This window comes from Struthio camelus, chromosome 2 (assembly GCF_040807025.1).
Source record: "Struthio camelus isolate bStrCam1 chromosome 2, bStrCam1.hap1, whole genome shotgun sequence".
NCBI classification, from domain to species: Eukaryota; Metazoa; Chordata; class Aves; order Struthioniformes; family Struthionidae; genus Struthio; species Struthio camelus.
The window spans coordinates 15,771,975-15,792,573 of record NC_090943.1 but is presented as its reverse complement, the minus strand read 5'-3'; the positions used below and the strand labels follow the sequence as shown (position 1 = coordinate 15,792,573).

The window sequence follows — 20,599 nt, the reverse complement described above, 5'->3', positions numbered from 1 at the left end:
GCTGGTGCAGTGAGGTTTTGTTTGAAACATAAAAATGATTCAAAATTCTTTTACAGTTCTCTGTAACTTCCAGATCAAACTTCTTCAGGTTCTTTAAACTTTTGTTTCTTGACTTAAGACAGTAAACCAATAACACCACCTTAAACTTACCCTGGAATCAAAGCAAATGATGCTGTATGTTACACTGCATCACCAATAACAAAAGGTTGGCAAATGGAGCATAGGGGTTGGTGAAATACCCACTGAAATACATTTATTTCCCCATCGATGTCATTGAAAGCAGAGGGGGACAAAAACATAGCCAGAGATGTATTTCTAAGGTGCATGTGTAAAACTACTGACTTCAAATTCTTAAATATCTTTTTTTCTTTCTTATGGAAAAATGTTACTTAGACTGCTTATTCTTAAATAGGTCCAGGTCCTAAGCTCTGCAGAAGCAACCTTAAATATTCCTTGAATAAAGAGATATTAGAGCATGGTAATATTAAGAGCATGGTAAGAGTGCTAACTCTGTAGTCTACATGTTGAACAAAAGACTCTCATCACTGCACATTTCCGTATCTCATACAAAGTGTATCTGTCTGTCGGGTTTACAGAATTATGGTTACTGCAAAACATCTGAATTTGATTTATATTCAAAAAGCATCATATCTATTGACCTTAAATTTTAAAAATGGAATGTTTTAAGTTCTTAGTTTGCCAGTGGCCTTACAGTGCACACCTGTTACAAAATTGCCAAAATTTATGCAATAATCCGACCATTAAATCAGCAGGTAGTCCACCTGATGAACTCACGCTGCTAATGGTTTTCTGTTTTCAGCCCACAGGATCAAAAGTCCAAAGTAAAAACCCCTGAAAATAATCTATTGTGGATATCAGGTCTTCAGCGCCAACAGTTCTTTTCTTCAGATGTGCTCCTACTCCATCACACTAGCCAGTGTAGAGCTAGCCAAAGAGCATCAAAATGAAAATGGTTATAATATGGTAAACACCCGAAATGTTTCCTGGAAATCTCCTTCTTCATCCATCCACTGCAAAATGTATTCAGTGCATTTGCTTTCAAGGTATAAGAAGATAGTAGTGAGCAATATTATAATAACAGAGTTTTTACTGAGATGCAATTAGGAAATTCTGAAACAAGCTAATTCTGCATCTACAAGGTAGATTTCTACAGGTCAGCTAATCATTTTAGACCTCTTTAGGCAATTCATTTACCTCATTTTAGATTTCTACATTAGGGTGGGATAAATAGCATCCTAGACTCCATTGGCTCTAAACGAAGCCTCATGAGACTGGTTCAGATAAACGGCATCCTAAGCGTCTTGTTTAAAATGTGTAGTATCAGCCTTAAATATGACTACAAATTGCTGCTGTGAATTTATTTATTAACACATGCCAGATTTTAAGATCCTCTAGCACCTGCTGCTAAATATAGCTGATCCAACTTTTTTCTTGTCAAAGTGGAACAGAATCTGATGGTTCATCTTTGAAAATTTAAATTGCAAATGTAAATTTCAAATTTTAAAAGGAATTAATGGTTTAGGGCAGGATTTCTAGAAGTGCCTAATTCACTTAAGTGAATTGAAAGTCAAGGATATACATGCTTCCACAGCATTTTATTAAAAAATTAAAATAATGTGAAAAGCTTTTAAGAAAAACTAGGCATGTTAAAGAGTTTCTCAAAAAATGTCTACCCATCAATATTTGTATTTTATTACAACCGAAAAAGGGTCAGTTTAGAGTATACAGTATAAGTATGCACAAATAGATAGTTTTCTGGAAAAAAAAGAGATATTTGTTTCAAGAAACTCTCCATCCTTCAGATGATTCATAACTCTATTAAAAAAATTCCTTTTCCTGTTTTCAAAGCAAGTCCTATCTGTTTTATTTCCAGGACTTACAACTTTTTCTTTTGTCTTTAATAAGTTTCTATTTCTTAATTAATTTTGTTAACATTTTCTGAACATTTTAAACACCGTTTTAATTTTCTCTAATATCAACCTACTAACCTTTCTTTTCCTGTTTTGCTGGCTTAACTCTTTTCTGGTTAGCTTTCTTGCAACTTTTATTTTAGCTTTTGCTTACCTTTTTTTTTTAAGTATGCGTTGCATTGTATCTCTTGTTCTTTTCCCTTTTTGTAGGACTAATGTCTCCTTTTAAGTGGTGGCAGTAGCAACAAGCTTGTGAAATTAAACTCTTGAAAGTAAGATATGTAATAATATGATTACATTAATTGCACTATGTGAATGTATTAATTGTATAAGATCATATTATATCTCACAACAGTTAGATGGCAGCTAATGAGACACAACCTCAGCTATCCATGAGCCAGACTCTGCACAGTATACATTTTCTAAATTTCTGTTATGTAGGGAAGCATCATCCTGAGCTAACTGTTGTGAACTAGAAACACAAATGCAGCAAGGAAGACATTTTCAAGTTCCCTAATTTTGGATGCTCACCTTGGGAGAATTGTGTTTCGATTCTTCTGAGATGATGAATATTCAGAGTTTTCGTGGACTTTAATTTAGGTACCAAATCCTCGGCTCTTTTGCAAATTGTATCCTGGAAGCCTGCAGTTGGGAAACCAAGATTAGGGAAACACAATTAGGAGGAAGAACATGAACATCCATTATTGGTTTTTATGTAAGGTATTTAAAAAAAAAAAGTCCTTCAGTTTTAGGTGTGTTTAGGAGATAACAATATCTAAACGCTAAGAGGGACTTTGGAGCGTCTGAATAGACACCCTTCTAGTTGCATAAAATGTCTTTGATAAGACGGCTGAGAGAGCCATCGCCTGAAATTACACGCAGGCGCAGGCCGCGCAGGCGTGTGCGCTAGCGGGGCGAAGTTCTGCGCGTGCCCGTGAAGCTCGTCCCGTCGCTCTCACCATGCTGCTGGCCTTTCCCAAAGAACACAGAAGTTCTGCAGTCCACTAGGAAGTAATGGTAGCATATGTGCTCAGTGCAAGAGTAAAACTTGTGTATATGGCTTACGTAACTGGATGCATGATTTACCTAGCAGGGAATTTAACTGAATGTAACCTGACAGCGGGGCTGCTGCTACTTGCTTAGACCCAGACGTTAACCGGGCAAGTTAGGCCTGCTGCACAGACACGCCCAAGAATATTAGCCAGGAAAGTTGCCATCTGACAAAGCTTAATGACTTAGAAGTGTGTTCAACAGCCTTAGCAATAAGTCTTGCTACGTTTCTCGATGACAGTAAATGCCCAAGCCTGCTTTAAATCCCGCTTAACCTGGACTCGATGTTACCTATTAGCAGTCATAGTTGGTGGAGTCACCGGGTGGCGGAGATCAAATCTCTGGCAGTTTTACAGGATGCTCCTGGGCAGAAGTCCATTTCTTCACAGTAAATTCTTACCAGTTCTTGGCTACAGTAGTGAGCTACACCGGCTAATTTGTATTGTGTGCGTTTTAGAACTTAAAAACAGGAGTCGACTACGTCATCAGGTCATCTAAATGCCACAACTGCTATAGAAATTCAGTGTGATCCGTGATTACATCTGCTCGCTGTTTATCATTCTGAAATTCCGTATTTCCTGAAATTCCCCCTGTTGTTTACGTGCATTTGTTTTCACTTCTCTGTCAGTTTTTTTATCAACCTGTTTTCTTTTGTCTTAGGCAATAAATTCTCTTGGCAGGAGCTGTCTCTTTTGTTTGTGTTTATGCTACATCTAACAAAGCGCTATTTTAGTCTAAAATTAGGAATCCCATCAGCTTATGATAATACAAATACTGTATGAAATATGCCAATATATGATCTATTGCTTTAATTTTTTTTTTTTTACAGACTGCAATCTGAAGTGACAGTAAATAGTCTACGTTCCCCGTAGCCCCCATTTCATTTACAAATGCCATCCGTGTTACTATCGTTACTACTGCTTTTCGCCTCTCCTTTTGACTCCTTCTACTTAAACAGATCCTTCATCTTTTTCGTGTGGAAAAAGAGAATATTGGCTAAACTGTGCAGTAAGTTACCTTTTGTTTCCCATTCCCTTGCAACCACAACCTCTAGTTTGTGCAAAATGTTTATGCTGGGTTAAACCAACATATTTATAATAAACTTGCACTTTATTAATTACTCAGTCTGCATGAGCAGTGCAGGTAATAGTATCCATAAATTATTTTGACAGTATTTTTTTTCCAAATAATTATATATTTAATGTTAACCACTTCTAGTTCATTGTTAAGATCAATTTATCTTGAGTTTGAGCCACAGAACATCAGCCAAGTATCCTGAAAATTAAACAAAACCTGGCTTCTATCTAGCAGAATGCACAGGTTTTTAAGGTTTGTTTTCACCCTGTCTTCTGGGAAAAAGGCCTTACAATTTAGTTCTTAGAACTCAAGTTGTTTTCTCTGTTATTTTACATACCAATTCGCTGTTACTAGTCATTTCTCTTGTAAGTTCCCAATTGTTTTCAACTGGAATCTATAAAATATGCATTCAATATGCTGGTATTTGGCAGGATTTTCATTGGAACAAATAAACTGTATGTTCAGTGTTAGAAAAAAAAAATTCTTATATAGAAACCATATTTTAGCAAGAGCAAAATGCCACACAGAAAATATTAATGCAGTGTAACACAATAGCAGCACATTGTCTTCATATGTACAAAAATACTGAAACTTCTTCCAGCTTATTTAAAGATTCTTAGAGGTGAAGGATAATGATTAGGTATAATTTCTAAGTATAATAAGCCTGAAATTGCAGGAAATTAAAATATTTTAGCTTATTACAGACCAGAATATGAGCTATCTTTGCAAAGGCTAGTGGTAGCAGTAAACTCCTAGTCACAGAATTTCATTTCTAAATAGACTAGTTAGGTACCTGATGATTGTTTTACTGTTCTACTTTGCTTCTACACTGTTGATTAATTGCAACAAGTATTCATCTGAGTCCCACATTCATAAACTGGTGTTTCCTTATAAACTTTCACCTGTCTTTGACAAAGCCTAGTATTCCTTAAAAAAAAAGTCCTCCTCTTATTGTTAAAGGCTCAGTCATCCTAATTTGTACATTTATCTGTCACCCTAGCAGTCCTTTGTGCTTGCACTCGGCCTAATCACACTGAGAAATACTTCTTCAGATTTTCACAGTATTTGTTCTCCTTTCTTATATGGCTGAGATGCATTTCTATTTACCACTCTGGATATTTAAAATATTATTGATGCTATTATTAGCTCCTGTTGCAGTAAATAAGCTGCTTCCACTCTCTCCAGAAATTCAGAGATATATTGCTGCCTCAGTGACCAAAGCAAAAAAGGGAAGAAGATAAGATTCTGAATTACAATTAAGAAGCAGGACACATTATGCACAGTGATGACTCTACAAGATACATGAAATCAGGAGTGAACTTTTATTTCATTGCAAATATTGTAACTCCAGGTTCTGTTGTAGCATGCTTTGTCTTTCATACGGTGACACATAAAATATGAGCAGTAGTTGAATGCATATTTTATCATTATAAAAAATCCACAGTAATTAAGCATTATTCTTGTATCTTTCATTTTTAAAAGTTTATGAATAATTTTGAATACATTATTATTTTATCTGCTTTAAAACATTTTTCATTCTTGTAAGAAATTGTAAGCCCACTGCAATCATGTCCACTAGATGGCAGTGCTGAATATATAAAAAATAGTTTAAACGTGCACAACGTTCCCAAACTCTAAGACTAATAACATCTAAGTTTATTTGTTCATGAAATAGGAAAATAGACAGACGCTGACCTTACCCAACCAACATTTATTAGTTAGCCATCAACACCTTAGTTCAGGTCCCAGATTTGTTGTATCCTTCCTCAGGACCTGAGGTTGCTTGAGTAAAGTTCTAAAAAAAAGTCATTTTTTCCTTCATTATTAGAAAGAGTCATCAACTTCTTTCATGTCGCTGTAGCTAAACAGCTATTTTTCCATAAATGTGAGCAAACCTAGCCAATTTTTCTTTCCTGTATTTTTCAAAAAAAAATATTGCAAATAAAATTCCTCTGAAACACATTATAGTGGCAAGTAAAACTGCATATGTAGAACTTTTATTTAAAGATACAATGACTCGTTTATATTTCAATAACTCTAAATCTAAATTGTTATATTTAGAAGACTTCTAAGACATAAAATAGCTTTATATGCCAGCTGCCAAAAAGGTAAAGCTTTTTAGAGATTTACTTGTTCCATTACAAGACGTTTTATCTTCCCTGTGCAGCGACTACATGAAATGCAGACATCTCAGGTACTTGCTTGTTACAGGCTGGGTTTACTACATATAATTAGTTTACTCACAACAAACTGCTTCCTGAAGTTCAAGTAACCTGTCACATAAGCAGTTGGTGTTCCTGTTCAGCACATCGCCAACCTAGGCAAATTTGGGAAAGGAGGCTAGAATAAACCAGCTCCTACTGAAGGAAATGTGTGACCTTTTTTTTCCCTGACTTGCTGAAAATGGAGGAGTCCTGGGTCATCACGAAAGGGCTTGAATTGATTTATTGGGATTTTGTTTTCAGGTGTTTATTTTGAATATAAAACTTGCCCCGAACAATGTTTACTGTAGTAAATTAGCTATAGTTTGCACTTCTCACGCATTGGTTTATATGCAAAAAATCCCAAGGATATTGTGTGTTACGAAAGTGTGATAGCAGAATTCAACAGAGCCCCTGTAATACATGGAACAGGTAAAATATTATATATCATCACCTGGTTGCACTGGGAAAATGAAATAGCCACACGAGGGCACTCTATGCTATAGAAGGAAAGTCAGAGAAGTTGAGAGACTGAAAGTTATTTTACCTCTACCAATTCACGATTAAAAAGTACATTTGTTTACAGCAGCAATAGTGAACCAAACAAAACATAACAATGTGGCAAATGTCTTCTTTTATTCTAAAGCGCCCTCCTTCCCCCTTTAATTCAGAAATTGCACAACAGGTAATATTTCCTACTCTTTTCAGCAGTATGACTACTTTGTTAGTGGTATCTCAGGTACTGAATCTACACATATTTTATCTGCTCAGATCATGTGCACAGATCCAATCATGCATGGATACAATACAATACTATCTTCCTGGAAATCACATTAAAATAATCCGAAAAGGACTGCTTAACAAATATTGTGAGAGGGAGAAGTTTGTTTCTTTGTGTTTACTAGGTACAGTGTTTTGGAGAAAAGAGTCATGTAAATCTTGAGTGGTTTTACTGCAGTGCTAAAAACAGAAAAGCCAGGATATTGTTATCCGACATCTGCTGCGTAGGGTTTGTATACACAAATGTAGACAGAAGAAAAACATTAGAGCCCACAGACTGCGCAAACATTAACGATGACAACCTTAGGCAATACAATTTAGCTTTGAGAGAAGGTTGAATTTGCAGAACTGTTGTTTGCTTGCAGAGCAAGCAGTATCTATCTTAAGTAAAGCATGATAAAAAGGAAACTTTTTAGTGCCCAATTCTAAACATCAACTTCCAAGTGAAACTAGACATCATTCCACTCTGATTCAAGTACAGTGAGAGCTTCCTCAGTTTTCAGAATAAATGATGTAAGAAAAACGTATTTGCCTTTCATGTAGTTCAGTCAAACACATTTTTCATACTTACTGCAGACTGAAACCTCCAGAGATATGCAAAAGTAGCAGATAAATAGAACGAGAAAAAACAATTCTTAAGTAAACCAGCTGCCAAAATATCATCATCGAGGAGATCAGTTTGGTGAGCCAGCATTTAATAAAAGAGAAAAGATGGAAATTTCCTCTTCAGCCGCAAAAATGTGTAGCTTTAGCCCTTATATGTGCACTACTGGGAGATTAAGAACTAAATGACTGTTGACATGAATACGAAAGCTCTGTGGCATAGATATACTGCGAATAGTTTGATAATCTCTTCTTATATTGAATTATAGAATACTTTTTTTTTCATTTATATCTCTCCCTTCTCTGTATACCTGCCAGACAACTTTGCTTTGTGGGTAGCGAGCTCCGTTTATTCATAGTTGCTTTTGCTTTTTATCCTTCCTTCTTTCATTTGTAGCCATCAGCAAAGCCACTACCCTCAAAAAAAAAAAAAAAAGCCTGCTCCCTCACCACTAACAACCTACAAGTGGTAGAAAATCTATTCTATAGTCAGACAGTCAACTAAATGCAAATTCTTAGCATTTTTAGTCATTTTCATTATTTATTTTTGAATGAGTATGAAATCTTCCTATATTTGCCTTTTACTGCATTCTCTGAATGGTTGATGTCATTCACCTGTCCTCTGTGTGAAGCAGATTCTCTGTAATTCTCTCTCTGTAATAATTCTGTGTTAGCACCTGCCACACCATTACTTTGGCTTACCTTTGCAAAGCATGACTGCATAGCAGCGGACAGATTGTGGCATACACATTTCTATGGCAAAGGAGAACCACTCAATTCACATTCAGCTATTTGAGCCTTTTTTAAAGCTTTCAGGAAGCTTTTCATACTGGTTATATTTCCAGCGTAGTTCTCCTATGTTGCCTGTTCAAAAGACTTTAATAGTAGAACTTTATACACTTCTATTTTGAATAGAGCTCATGCAGTTCTTTGGAAAGAGACGTAAGTTTATATCCATTCTAACTGCACAAAACAATGTTTTATACAAACGTTATACTTTCCACCAAAGGGTTCAAAGACCTCTACAAACAGTAATACATCGTAAATAGTTAAGAACATCGTGACGTACATACTACCTCCGTTTCATAGGTGACGAAATTACTGTATCAGGAAAGTTTATTATTCAATAGAAGAAATTTTAAAAATTTCATGTAGTAGATCTCAACTGCCATTTTGTTTTTCTGCTGCAGCAGAAATACAATTATTTGTGCATCTTTAACTCCCTAGTCAATCATTAAGACATTTCTACCCCCTTACACTATTGTTAAGTATTCATAATACTATTTTTCGATTATAATCACTTCTTTCATAGAATGATTATGCAACAAAAAAGTATGTAACAATTCAATTAGAAACATGAGGACAATTTAGAATGGCAAGTTATCTGCCTGACTATTGAGTACTTAAAGGTTTCCCCAGTTATTTTTTCCTTATGATTCCACAAGTACTAGTAAGCTGACCTATGAGTGGGGGACAAGAAAACATTTCTCATTTCTCCCTCTCATAAAGCTTTTCTCACAGACATCAAACCAAATGTCAAACTGCACATTCACAAATCATTTTAGCTGTTTGTGTTGTTTAAGCAGTGATAAATAATGTGAACAGTTTAGCTCCTAGTGTACTCTGGTTTACTTTGGCATGTTTTGGTGCATTGATAAATATGCCTTTCAAACTATCAGACACATGAGATAGTAGCTAATGGCTTGTGATTCCTGTTTAGTCTTTATAAAAACAGATTTTGATTACAAATCCTAAAAAACTGTTGAATTAAAACATATATCAAAATGTACTTCAGACTGTGCACCTGTGCTTTGAAGTGTGAAACATTGTTGCATTATTGTAAGCTATTGTCTAAAATCACATCATTAGGAACCCAAGAAAAATCAAAGTAAAGGTATTTAATAAAATAAATGTAAATAGAGTAGTATTTGGTACTCATTTCAATGACAATAACCCCATAACCTTCCAAATAAATATAACCTGCCATGTACATGAAGTAATGCAAACCAGAGCTAGCTGAGGTACTGCAAAGGCTCACAGTTGTTAGCTCAGCTTGCTAGCTGAGCTGTACCTGTGACTCAACAAGGCTTTTCCTTCCTACGCTTCTGGCACCCACAAAAGTCAAGCCAGTATCTTACCACAGCACTAATTTATTGGCAGTATCAGTTTTTGGAGGCTCCAGCAACGGGCAATAGTGAAACATTCTTAAAAATAAAGATATTTGTAATTTGCTCTTAATCTACTCACATAGTCTCTCAATCTTACGTCCACCATAAAATAAGAGTTTAGGAAAGGAAACGTAACTAAATACTTAAAAGCCTACAGATGTGTAATATTCTTATAAACCTATATAAATACACCTGGAAAAAAGCAATTTACAAAGGTTGCAACTTCAACAATATTGTTCAGCATTTGCCTTTCTAAGGACATATTGTTCCTGTTTCTAAGCCAACTGAAACGCCTATTTTTCTTAGCATTCCTGGCAGTTTATCAAAAAAGGACAGGTAAATTAAATGATCAGTTTTATATACACTCGTTACAGTGAACTTGTTGCTTGCCTAATCCAGTCTCTTATTTCAGACAGCTCGGGATTCTGTTGCATCATTAGCGTATTGGCTACTTCTGACTTTCATCATATTTACAAAATAAGTTGTGAAAACAATGGCTGTATGTTATGACCACACTTTCCTGTGACAGCCCTACAAGTTCTGCTTTTGTCCTTCTACCCTTTTAGAGGCAGTGGAAGAGCAGAGATAGTATTTAATGACCAGCTAAACCTTGAGTGGTCCATGAAGAGATCTGTGATGCAATTAATTTACGGTAATTCAGTCTCTTCCAGATTCACATGCACACTGAGGAATTGTATGACCTATGACAATAAGTATAAGCATGCAGTCTTTAAGGAGGAAAAGATGTAGACCTCAAACATCAGATTGCATACGTCAAGAAAAATATAAAACATTGTGAAAAGAGCTTACCAGTGAGCTTCGTTAAGTGTTAAGTGAAAATAAATTTACTGGTCATCTTTTAGCTAATCATTCAATGGGAACTATTTCTGGCATAATAAACAACCTGTAAGTTTTTTTTTCTTTTGCAAAGAATATTTAGGGCTTTTCAGATGTCATTGTCTGAACAGAGGCTTTCATTTACTCCACAAGTTGCATTTCATGATTCCTCAATGTCTAGGAACGTGTAGGTGTGGAATGGTCTAAGAAGTGTGCATGTAACACACCGAACGGTTATTAAGATGAAAAAAAAAATCACAGAACAATCATTTAAACAACAGTCAAGACAGCAAACAATGGAATCATTTCTATAACATGTTACACGCAGTATTATTCCAATTAGAAAGCTAGTTTCTTCATTTTTGTCAGTCTAACCCATATCATTTTCAAATGTCTGAGCCCTAACTAAAAATAAATCTATAAGCAATATTTACATAAGCAGCATGTCCCTTTTCCATCTTTACCGAGGCCAGCTATGAACTTTTTTTTTTTTTACAAGAAGATTTTATGTAAGCGTCTCATAAGATTGTAACCGAAATACACTAAACTCTCAAGTAAATTCTTCAAAAATGTATTAAAAAGAAGTGGGGAAGACCCAGCATGAAAAATCAGTTGTTTGAGGATGATGTAAATGGTGTTCATATTGATTTATTATGCACTGGTGAAGTATTTATTTTCTGCACAAAGAACACGACCATTTCTTTTGGTGGCAGTTCCAGTTCAAGTGGCTTCAGCTCCCTGCTCATTCCTACTCAAATATAAACCTCTCAGCTAAGGCAATCCTTCTCTTCCTATGACTGCGCAGACCAGACTTGAGAAGTGATGCAGGTTGAAAGTAACTTTTTTCTAGATACATTGCTTTTAACAGAGATTACTTGGCAGGTAGGCTTTTGGTTACACAAGAACTTGTATCAAAATAACCGAGGTAGCGGGAACAAGATGTGAGCGGCAACTGAGGGCTGCTTAACTTTGCATTGCTCTTTGGGTTACATTCTCTTCTAAGATCTTCTCACTTGCCACACTAAAGCCTAAAAACAAACAAAAATAACTGTTTCTGAAGTGCTGATAGTTCCTTGAATTTGCAGGAGATTGGATGTAGTATCAGACTGGATGTTTCAGGTTAGGAAGAAAAAGGGACTTCAGGCAGGCAGGCATTCTGCTGGCAGTGAAGTGCCTGGCTTTCCAATTTATATTCAGAACTATCTTGTGTAAATGATGATGATCATAAAGGATCCTATCCTGTGTGGTCTTCATATTGATTGCCTTTTGTCCTAGCATTTGAAATTAAATTGGTTCACATCAGGGATTGATACCCACTTAATTAAAACAATTTTAGAATGATTGCAGTAAAGCGGTGACTTTTGTAACACAGGTTGGTTTGTCCTGAGCTAACAACTACTACCCCACAACCTTGCCACAGTGACAATGTGGCACTTTCTGTTATTACTCACACCTGCAAGGCCAGACTAAACCCAGGCAGAAGTTTACCAACTTCAGTAAGCCATGTCAAGTACGCAAGAGCTGAAGCTGTTTAATCATCCTTGCATTGCTAGAAACTAAACCCCTTTGACAGGTCACTCCTTCTTCAACTATGAGTTTTCTCAAACTGGAGCTTCAATATTCAGTTTATCATTTATATTCTGTATTTCATTAAAATAGAGAGAAAAGAGGTATAAATAAAGATAAGTCAAGAAAGTTTCAAAGCTGCTTGCAACTTATTTGAAAAATAATAGGAAATAACTCCTTTGCCAACTTTACACTGCAAGCGTTCTATGGAAATTCTCAATTTGTTTATAAATAACTGACTCTGGTGGTTTTCTCCCTCACTGTTTGTAATCAGATTTCCACTTTCGCAAATATTTCTTACATGTTACTAGAAACACAACATCTACTTCTGGCTTTATGACTATGCTAAACAAAGATGGAATTTCTTCCAAAGGCATCACGAGTTATTCTTAGCATTTTTATGCTTGGCTGTTCATTTGATTATGTTAATATTCAGAAAATATTTTCTAATTCACCAGATGTTTTCTACTAAAGCATGTCCTTTGATGAACGCATATGTTTGTACTTAATGCGTCAACTATAAAGCAAAAAGGTTATGAGTATAAATCAAGGGAAGAGCAACCCGTATTTAAAACTCTGAAAAGACACATAAAAACATAGGCAACAAACAAAAGGAGGGAAACAGAACTCAAAACAGGAAGGGGGTGTTATTTGATATTTCAGCAAAGGAAATGAAGACTGAAAACTTTCATAAGCAACAGCAACATTATAAACATTGCATTATTTGCATTGGATTATGATTTTGATAGTTGTGTTAAATAAATTCTGTGAGGCCAATAATTAACTTGAGTGGTCAAAGGCAAAAGCCTTTGCAGATAAATGTACTTTACTTCTTCTTGAAGTCTGAAGCCACAAATACTTATCTGCTTTCTGAACACAGAAAATCAATAGGTTCTCTTCACTCCATGAAAAGACTGAATACTTGACCTGTATGGGCATATTACTAAAGCTGACATACATACCCTCCAGTTGCCTAATTGCAGTCAGTCCTGTGAAATTAACTGGGGCCTTTCGTTCTTATTAGACACACTATGGAACAGATTCTCACGCACACAGACACAAAAGGATAAGTACATAAAGTACTTGAGAACACGTGCAGACAAGTAATACTGTAACAGACATGCTGTAGTATAACCCCCTCTCACACTGCTTCGTGAGGTGCTGAACCGTAGTTCCAAGACACAGGACGCTAAGACACCAGGAGCAGCGCGGTCCATGACCCAAGCCTTTGTGGAACGCAAGCGTGAGTAAAACCGGGGATACAGGCCTTGCGCTTCCTGGAACAAGACACATCTCGCGGAGGCCGAACGTGACTCACGCCATGCAAACGTATCCTTTGGCAGCGAGGGGGGGAAAACATGAGCTGCTCTTTATCTCTTAGCCGCTTCTGATGTATTCAGCCAAACAAACACAGAGCTTGATGTCACGCTCCTAAAGGAAAAACACACACACTCTTAGGAATAACTGATTTAGGGGACGTGCGTTCGGGAAACAGGGGAATTTAAGCCCGGGCGCCAGCTCCCAGGGCCGGCTTGCGGCGTGCCGGCCCCTCGGCACGTTTCCTCGCTCCTCCGGCGGCCCCGGAGGGCTGGTGACCGCCGGGGCCGCGCACCGCCCCAAGCGCCGGGCCCCGCTCCGCTCCGCTCCGCTCCGCTCGGCGCGGGGAGGCCGCTCCCCACCGGCCGCGGCGGCCCAGCCGCTCGCCCGCCCGCCCGCCCTTATCGGCGGCGCCCAGCCGGCACGCAGAGGAGCCGCGCCACACCCCTGCGACCGCACACCGCAAGCGCGACCCCGGCCGGGGCGCGGGGCCTCCGCCGCCCTCCGCTCGCGGCGCCCCGGGGAGGGCCGAGGCGGCCCGGCGCCCCCGGCTGCAACCGGCTGCGCACGGCGGAGGGGCGGCGCGCCCCTCCCCCACGCGGGCAGGATGGCTCCGAAGCCCGCAGCACCGCCGCGTCCCGCCCCTCCCCCCCGCCCAGCCAATGAGGAGCGCTGCCGGCAGCCTCGCCGCGGCGGTTGGCCAGGCCGCCAGCCGTTGGGCGCCCTGTGGCCAATCGGCGCTGGCGGCCGCAGCCGCCGAAGGGCAGGCTCCTCCTCCTTCCGCGGCCGCTGGGGCTGGGAGTCGGCGCAGACGCCATTTCCTCAGCGCCCCCGCAGCGGCGCGGCTGCATCAGCGCTGACGTGAGGCCGACGTGCGGCTCCGCCCGGCCCAATCCCCCCCACCCCCCTGTGACGGGGGCATCACGTACAGGGCGGCGGGTGAGTGCGGGAGGGGGCGGGGACACGTGTGCGCGCAGCCCGACCCCCTGCGGGGCCGGCGGCGGGGCAGCGCCGAGGGCAGCGGCCGGCCCGGCCCAGCCCAGCCCGGCCCAGCCCAGCCCAGCCCAGGCGGCGCGGGGGCGGGGGGCGCTCTGCCGCGCTGCCCGGCCCCGCCGCCGGGAGCGCGCTGGGGTGGGCGGCCGGGAGCGCGCCCGCCGCCAGGGCCGCGCCGCGCCCGCCCGCTCGCCCGGCTGGGCTCTGCACGGCTCGGTCGGGGGGCCCCGTCTGCGGCGCGGCCCGGGTGCTGCGGGGCCGGCCGGGGCGAGGGAGAGCGGCCCGACTCGCCTGCCGGCGGCCCCGGCGCCGCTCGGGCGAGGGAGGGCCCGGGGCAGCGTGCCTCGCCGCTGCTGTCAGAGGGCGCCGGGCCCGGGGCCTGCAGGCGGCCTGACGGGGGGGGAGCGCTGCGGGCGGGGGGCCCCGGCGCCTGGTCGGGCGGGCCTGGGCCGCCCCTGCCCGTTGGGTTTCCCGAGTTGGGACAGGGCAGGTGGCCGGGGAGCATCGCGGCCGGCTGCGCGAGCTCTGCGGCTGGCGTGAACTGCGGGTTTTCTGTGTGCATCCTGCGCTGCCGCGCCGACGTTTTAGCTGAGGGCGGGGAGGAGCTGCGCGTCTTGCAGCAGCTAAGTGATCCCGCAGATGCTGACACACAGGAGCGATCCTCTTCTCTGTTCGGTGGCTGTTGCTTGGGCTGTGTTTCTGCCACACGTGGACTGTTGTGTCCTGTTTACAGCAGGCTCCGTACTGTCTCGGCAGGATTATTGAGATGGTATGTCCAGTGTGACAGGCAGTGTGCTTGGTCTTACGGTAGTGGCAGTTTGGGTTTTTTCAGTTTTTTGAGGGTGTTGGTAAAGTCTATATCCTAAGATGAGGCGAAAAAAAGGGAGACGCGTTTAAGAGCATAGGAGATGCAAGAAAGTAACTGTTGTGCTAATACTGAACACTTCACAGAAGTTGCTGTCAGAGCCTGATCTGCTGCAGTGTTGCTCATTTTACCTCGTTGAACACGGTCACCACCTGGAACTTCACATAGCAGTGTAGCAAAATGGGTTTTAGATTTCATAATTTAGACTTCCTACTTAAAACACAAAGCTCTTCCGAAACTAATACATGCTGAGAGTTTCCACACTGTGGATGGGGGCACCGCTTAATGCCAAGCAGCTGTTTGTAGATTCACATCCTTGCTTTTTAGTAACTTCCCTGTGAGTAAAAGCCTTGAAGAAGATATCTAGAGCAAGCCCTGAAACATATTTCTTAGCTTTTTCCTTACAATTTCTTTGGTAGTAAGCCATCTTTGTAAACAGTTTCTGATGTATAAAGTAATGCTAAAATAAAGAAATTATCTTTAAAATGACTCTGGGTATTTAATTAGAAAAGTCATATGTATTCAGCAGTGTGAATTTCAGCACCAATTTGCTTTCACAGTTGAAGCTCACCAACAGACATTAAATACGATACTTTAAAAAAAATGCCTTGTAAAACAAACTGCAGTATGGAGAGGGGAAAAAAAGATTTTTTGGTATGTTTTGATAGGGATGCTGTGCTTAGCTTACAGTCTATGGAGAAAAAATACTGAAAGGGTCATATATCTAGATTTAAGTGACTTCTGACCTTTTGGGTCACGTGGACAACTTTTTCCTTTAGCTGTTGCTGTCCCCTAATATTGTCCTGTCAGTGATGCTATTTTTATCAGCTGAAGAAGTTTTTGATGAAATACGTTTTCTAACCCTGAGATTTATTTTGGAAAGGAGAGTAGAAAGTTATCCTGCTCTAAGGAGAGAGCATTTGCAAGCCATGGCAGTAAAACTGTTGCAGATACCCAAGAGAGGCAAAGGCATAGAATGTATAACTTCTATTGGCAGAAAAAAGAACTAATGTTAGCCCTTGAAATCTTAAATTGTATAAAACCTGGCTGCCAACAGCTGTAGTACTACAGCAGCTATGGTCAGTGAAGTGCTTAAATTGCAAGGTCCTGCTTGCAAAGCAGTCTCTTAAATCTGGTCGGTACAGTACTGTTAGGGGATTACAAGTTTGCAGTATGCCTCTCTATATCGTTTGACTAGATTCCTTTTTGAACATACAGGTAAACTGATGTTTTCATGCCTTCATTTGAGGCAAAAAGGGTGGGGGTTTGGGATATTGTGTTTTGTTTTATTTTTTTTTGTCTCCTCAAAAAATCGATGTGGAATATTCTGTAACACACTGCAGCAAAAAAGTTGAGCTTGTTTAATTTGATCTAATGCAGTTGACATGTAACATGTAGGTCTTAATTCAGGAGCCAGGAGCAGACTTCCTTTCTGTCTATTTTATATCCTAGTGTAAGACCTGAGAAGAAACTTCAGTAGCTGTCAGCCAGATGAAATAGCTGAAAATACACTTCAGACTGGGTTGCGGTGCCCTAGTTACAGTAACTGAACTTGCTGATCCTAATCTAAGAAAGATTTTTTTTTTTCTTGCCTCTTAAAAACCCACAACTGTATCGCTTCTCCCTCCTGTGGTCCTGATCTCTTGTATAAAGTAAGTTATGTCAGACAGAGCCGTGGGGCGGGCCTGGGGGACACGTGAGCCCACGGGACCCTCTGGCGGGTCCCCTGCTGCACCCTGGGGACGGGTTGCTAGGGCCCCGTTGTGACATCAGCTGCGGGGCGCTGCACCTGCAGTGCCTCTTCTGGCAGCAGAGAAGGGGGCTGGAGAGAACCACGCTCTTGTTTTAGATCACACACATCTTCCATTATGACCAAGTGTGTCAAGAAATACGGAAAAACAACTGGAAGGTAATAGTATCTTTATACAGCAGATAGGTTTGGAGGCTCGCTCTATGGAGCTTAAACTCACAGGTTTAAGTGAGGGTTATGGAGTTGTTTATCCTATGAAACTTAGCCTAATTTTAAAACCTGCAAAGCAAGAAGAGTGGTCAGTCCGTGGGTCTTGAGCCACACATAGTTCACAGACAATTCAAGTACAAATCCTAGCCTGGGATGGTATCACATGAGCTTCGAGCGTGGTGTGCTGGCATGTGGCTGCTGGGCATCCTGAGCCCGGCCTCCTTGGGGACGAGGTCCTAGGGAGCAGCTGCAGCCAGTGCTGGCAGTTGCTCTGGATCCTGCTCTCCGCTCTGGTTAGCCTTGCTCTGTGGTGGGACCCTGGCACTCTGTTGTCACCTCTCTCTAGAGAACCGTTCCCAGAGCTGCCTTTCCTTGCAGCTTTTCATAGTACGTGTGTTTCGAGCCTCTGACTGTATGAAGATCTGAACATGGAGGAATGGGAAAGTATGACTTTGATTAATCTTATAGTTTTGAGAGAGAGGTTTTCTGTTCATTGTTAGCTTACTACTCCAAATATAAAACAGCTTGAAATTGCTCTTTTCTCCCTAGGTGCCTAATATCCCCCGTGTACTAGATTATTTATGTATGTATGTACTTACCTTTAGACAGATGACCATGGAAATGGTTGAATCGCAACAGGATGGAAATGCAGTGGATTCTATGCGAGAGAGAGATGCTGTTCATGTTCAGAATCAGCCAGGCCAAAGTCAGATTTCCCCCATATCTCAGGTAAGCTGAAATGGAAAGATGAGAAGAATCAGCACAAGTGATATTCAGAACTGTTAACGGTTTTTTTTAATGCTGACCGTTAACTTACCAATTTTAAATCATGTTTCGTAAGTTCTTTTTGTTATTTAATAGGGAAAATGGTAAAGGTATACTGAAAACTATGCCTGCTGTGTTTAACATAGTGCTACTATTACATCAAAGCAAAGTAACACTTCTAGGAGATTGGACTACTACAATGAGAAGTAGACATGATTTTTTTTCATTTGCTGAGACGATTATATGTATTATGCAAGTGGGAATAGGGTCCTAATAGGTTGAGAAGGCTGCAAGATCAAGCATAGTTAAAACATTTTTGTATCTCAAAGATGTGTTGTATAACAAAAATGAAAAAAGAATGAAAATAATTATGGTTCTTTCCTAGTTCCAGGTATTGTACAGAATGGGTTTAGTCCTGCAAGTACTATTTTAATATGTGCTGTTCTGTTTCACCCCTGCGTGCCTGATGGCAATGTCTCGTTTTCTAGAAATACATTCCACTTGTTCTGTGTAGTTGTACTTGTTTTTTTGGCAGTAAATGGGAAAAAAAGAATAACAGTTCTTAAACATTAAAAATACTTCTCTGAAATATTCAGCCCATGAGAGAAATAATGTTATACATGCCAGTACTAAGATTTGTAATGTCAGGAAACTACATAGATCCATTTACAAGGATTTTTAGAAACCCTTTGTCAAGCCTTTGGAACTGTTTAAAAAATCATCTTATGGAGTTTCTTCAGCATGCGATGTTACTCAGTAAGATTCCTGTCCAAATGAGGAGAGGGATCCTCAGTTATTTCATACCATATATCTGGAATGTTAAATGCCTGATTCTCATTATAGGTGTATTTTCAAGGATGAATGCTACTGCTTTGTGTTGGGTCTTTGTGTGCAAAGTAGGCCTCCAAATACTTTTGAAACTTTTTTCATTGATGTTTTTTGTCATTTACAGCATTTAGTTGTGGTTTTGGTACCTGCAGCACTGGGAGTCTTTTTTTTTTTTTTTCTTCTCCTTTAAGAATGGAGCGTGAAACAAGAATTTTATTTGTTTTGCTCTGTTCATGTTACTCTCTCATTTCTTCCTTTCTGATGGTTCAGACTTAAAGTAATACTTACTTATAGTAATAGTGTGACTTCTATGTAAAATCTGTGAGTTTGTGCAATAGTCTCTGAAGAAAACTACTGTGAATCCTGTCATTTGGGACTTTTAACATTGAACTAGACAAAGCTGTAGGAGGACTTCTGTGGGGTCCCCAAGGAGAGCCCTTTTCATGTTTATCTGCCCTCGATACTTGAGTACTTTCTGGTGGTGACTGATGCGGTTCAGCCACGCTGGGCATGTGCCTGTTTCGGAGGTAACGCTTTTAACTGAATCTCAGTCAAATACCAGTAAAAGGAAACAAATGGGGCAGCTTGGAGTTTGCTTCCATCTGAAGGCTCAGGAGAGCAAAGAGATGTGGGAACATCATTACATGTGGGAATTCCTCTTTTTAGTCAGAAGGCTTGAAGAGCCGACTCTGACTTTTTCCAGGCCTGCTCGGCTCCCGTAACTCGAAGGCCTCGGCTGCCCGGAAAAGCAGAGCTCATGGAATTGGGCTATTTTGGAAAAAACAGTGACAGGGAGTCCAAGGGCCATGGGGCGGGGGCTGCTGGGGCCAGGCCGGGCCACGCGTCCTCCTCCCACCGCCAGCACCGCCGCGGGGGGCCTGCGGTGCTGCCGTTGCCTCGGGGCAGCTTGGGGTCGGCACCGTGGTGCCTGCGAGGCTGCCTTTCGTCTGCTGCCTTTCGTCTGCTGCTGCGGAGGAAAGGGGGACGTCGTCGTTCCCTAGCTAGGTCTCTTTGGCTTACGATGAGGAGGACCATGCTAGCGTGCCTTCCTGCCCGGCAGGCTCCGAAGGTGAGGCACTGTGTTCTAGGTGAGAGCTAGACTGGCTGAAGACGTTTGCCACCCCGCGAGGCAGGGACCCCATGGAGGAATGTCACCTCTCCGCCTCTGCCAGGCGCGGGACGGGAAACTGTCTGTGTTTCTGAGCGATTTGGGCTGTGCTGGCCCAGCGCACGCGTGTTCGGAGCGGTGCGGAAGGGCGCCAAGAGCTCCTTCGCTCTCTCTTTGGCCTCTGGAGGAGCACTGAGAAGAGCAGGCAGCCATTTAAAGTGCCTGGCAAGTAGCTTGCTCCAACTGGTAAGCCTTTTTCCTCACTAATTTTCTTGCAACTGTGCAGGAACAGAGACAGGAAGGATGGCTTGGCTCTTACTGAGTGGCGAAAAAAGCCTACTCGCTACAACTGAGGGTTGCTGCGCAGACGTTGGGGTGGTTGTTGGTGGTTGTTTTTTAACTGGATATTTTTTCAACATTGGTTTTGTTCAGTCAGAAGTAAAGCATTTTAATGGGTTATCTTTTAATATTCAGTTTGCAGCTTTCTGTGTATTGCTTTGGCCGGGGAAAGAGTAGCAAAATGACGAAGCATACAATTGCATAGGAGCTT

At 41.2% G+C, this 20,599-nt stretch overlaps 1 protein-coding gene and 1 long non-coding RNA gene across 10 annotated transcripts in view; one reads left to right on the top strand and one right to left on the bottom strand.

The window, feature by feature from the left end:
- Positions 1-9,525: 9,525 nt before the first annotated feature.
- Positions 9,526-13,875, bottom strand: LOC138066283 (uncharacterized). Its single transcript, XR_011139557.1, has 2 exons — positions 13,359-13,875; positions 9,526-11,918 (listed from the first exon to the last, which is right to left on the bottom strand). It is a non-coding gene; the product is annotated as an uncharacterized lncRNA (long non-coding RNA).
- A 344-nt stretch (positions 13,876-14,219) lies between these two features.
- The window catches only part of CREM (cAMP responsive element modulator), a 31,671-nt gene continuing 25,291 nt past the window's right edge, over positions 14,220-20,599 (top strand). For 2 of the 9 annotated variants that reach the window (XM_068934343.1, XM_068934342.1), the window contains exons 1-2: positions 14,313-14,469; positions 17,954-18,077. In XM_068934343.1, the coding sequence (XP_068790444.1) occupies positions 17,958-18,077 (120 nt within the window). In that variant the 5' untranslated portion in view covers positions 14,313-14,469; positions 17,954-17,957. Of the gene's footprint in view, positions 14,470-15,170; positions 15,293-17,162; positions 17,298-17,953; positions 18,078-20,599 lie in introns of those variants that run through there. The other 7 variants (XM_068934346.1, XM_068934341.1, XM_068934345.1 and 4 more) reach the window with 5 other exon arrangements.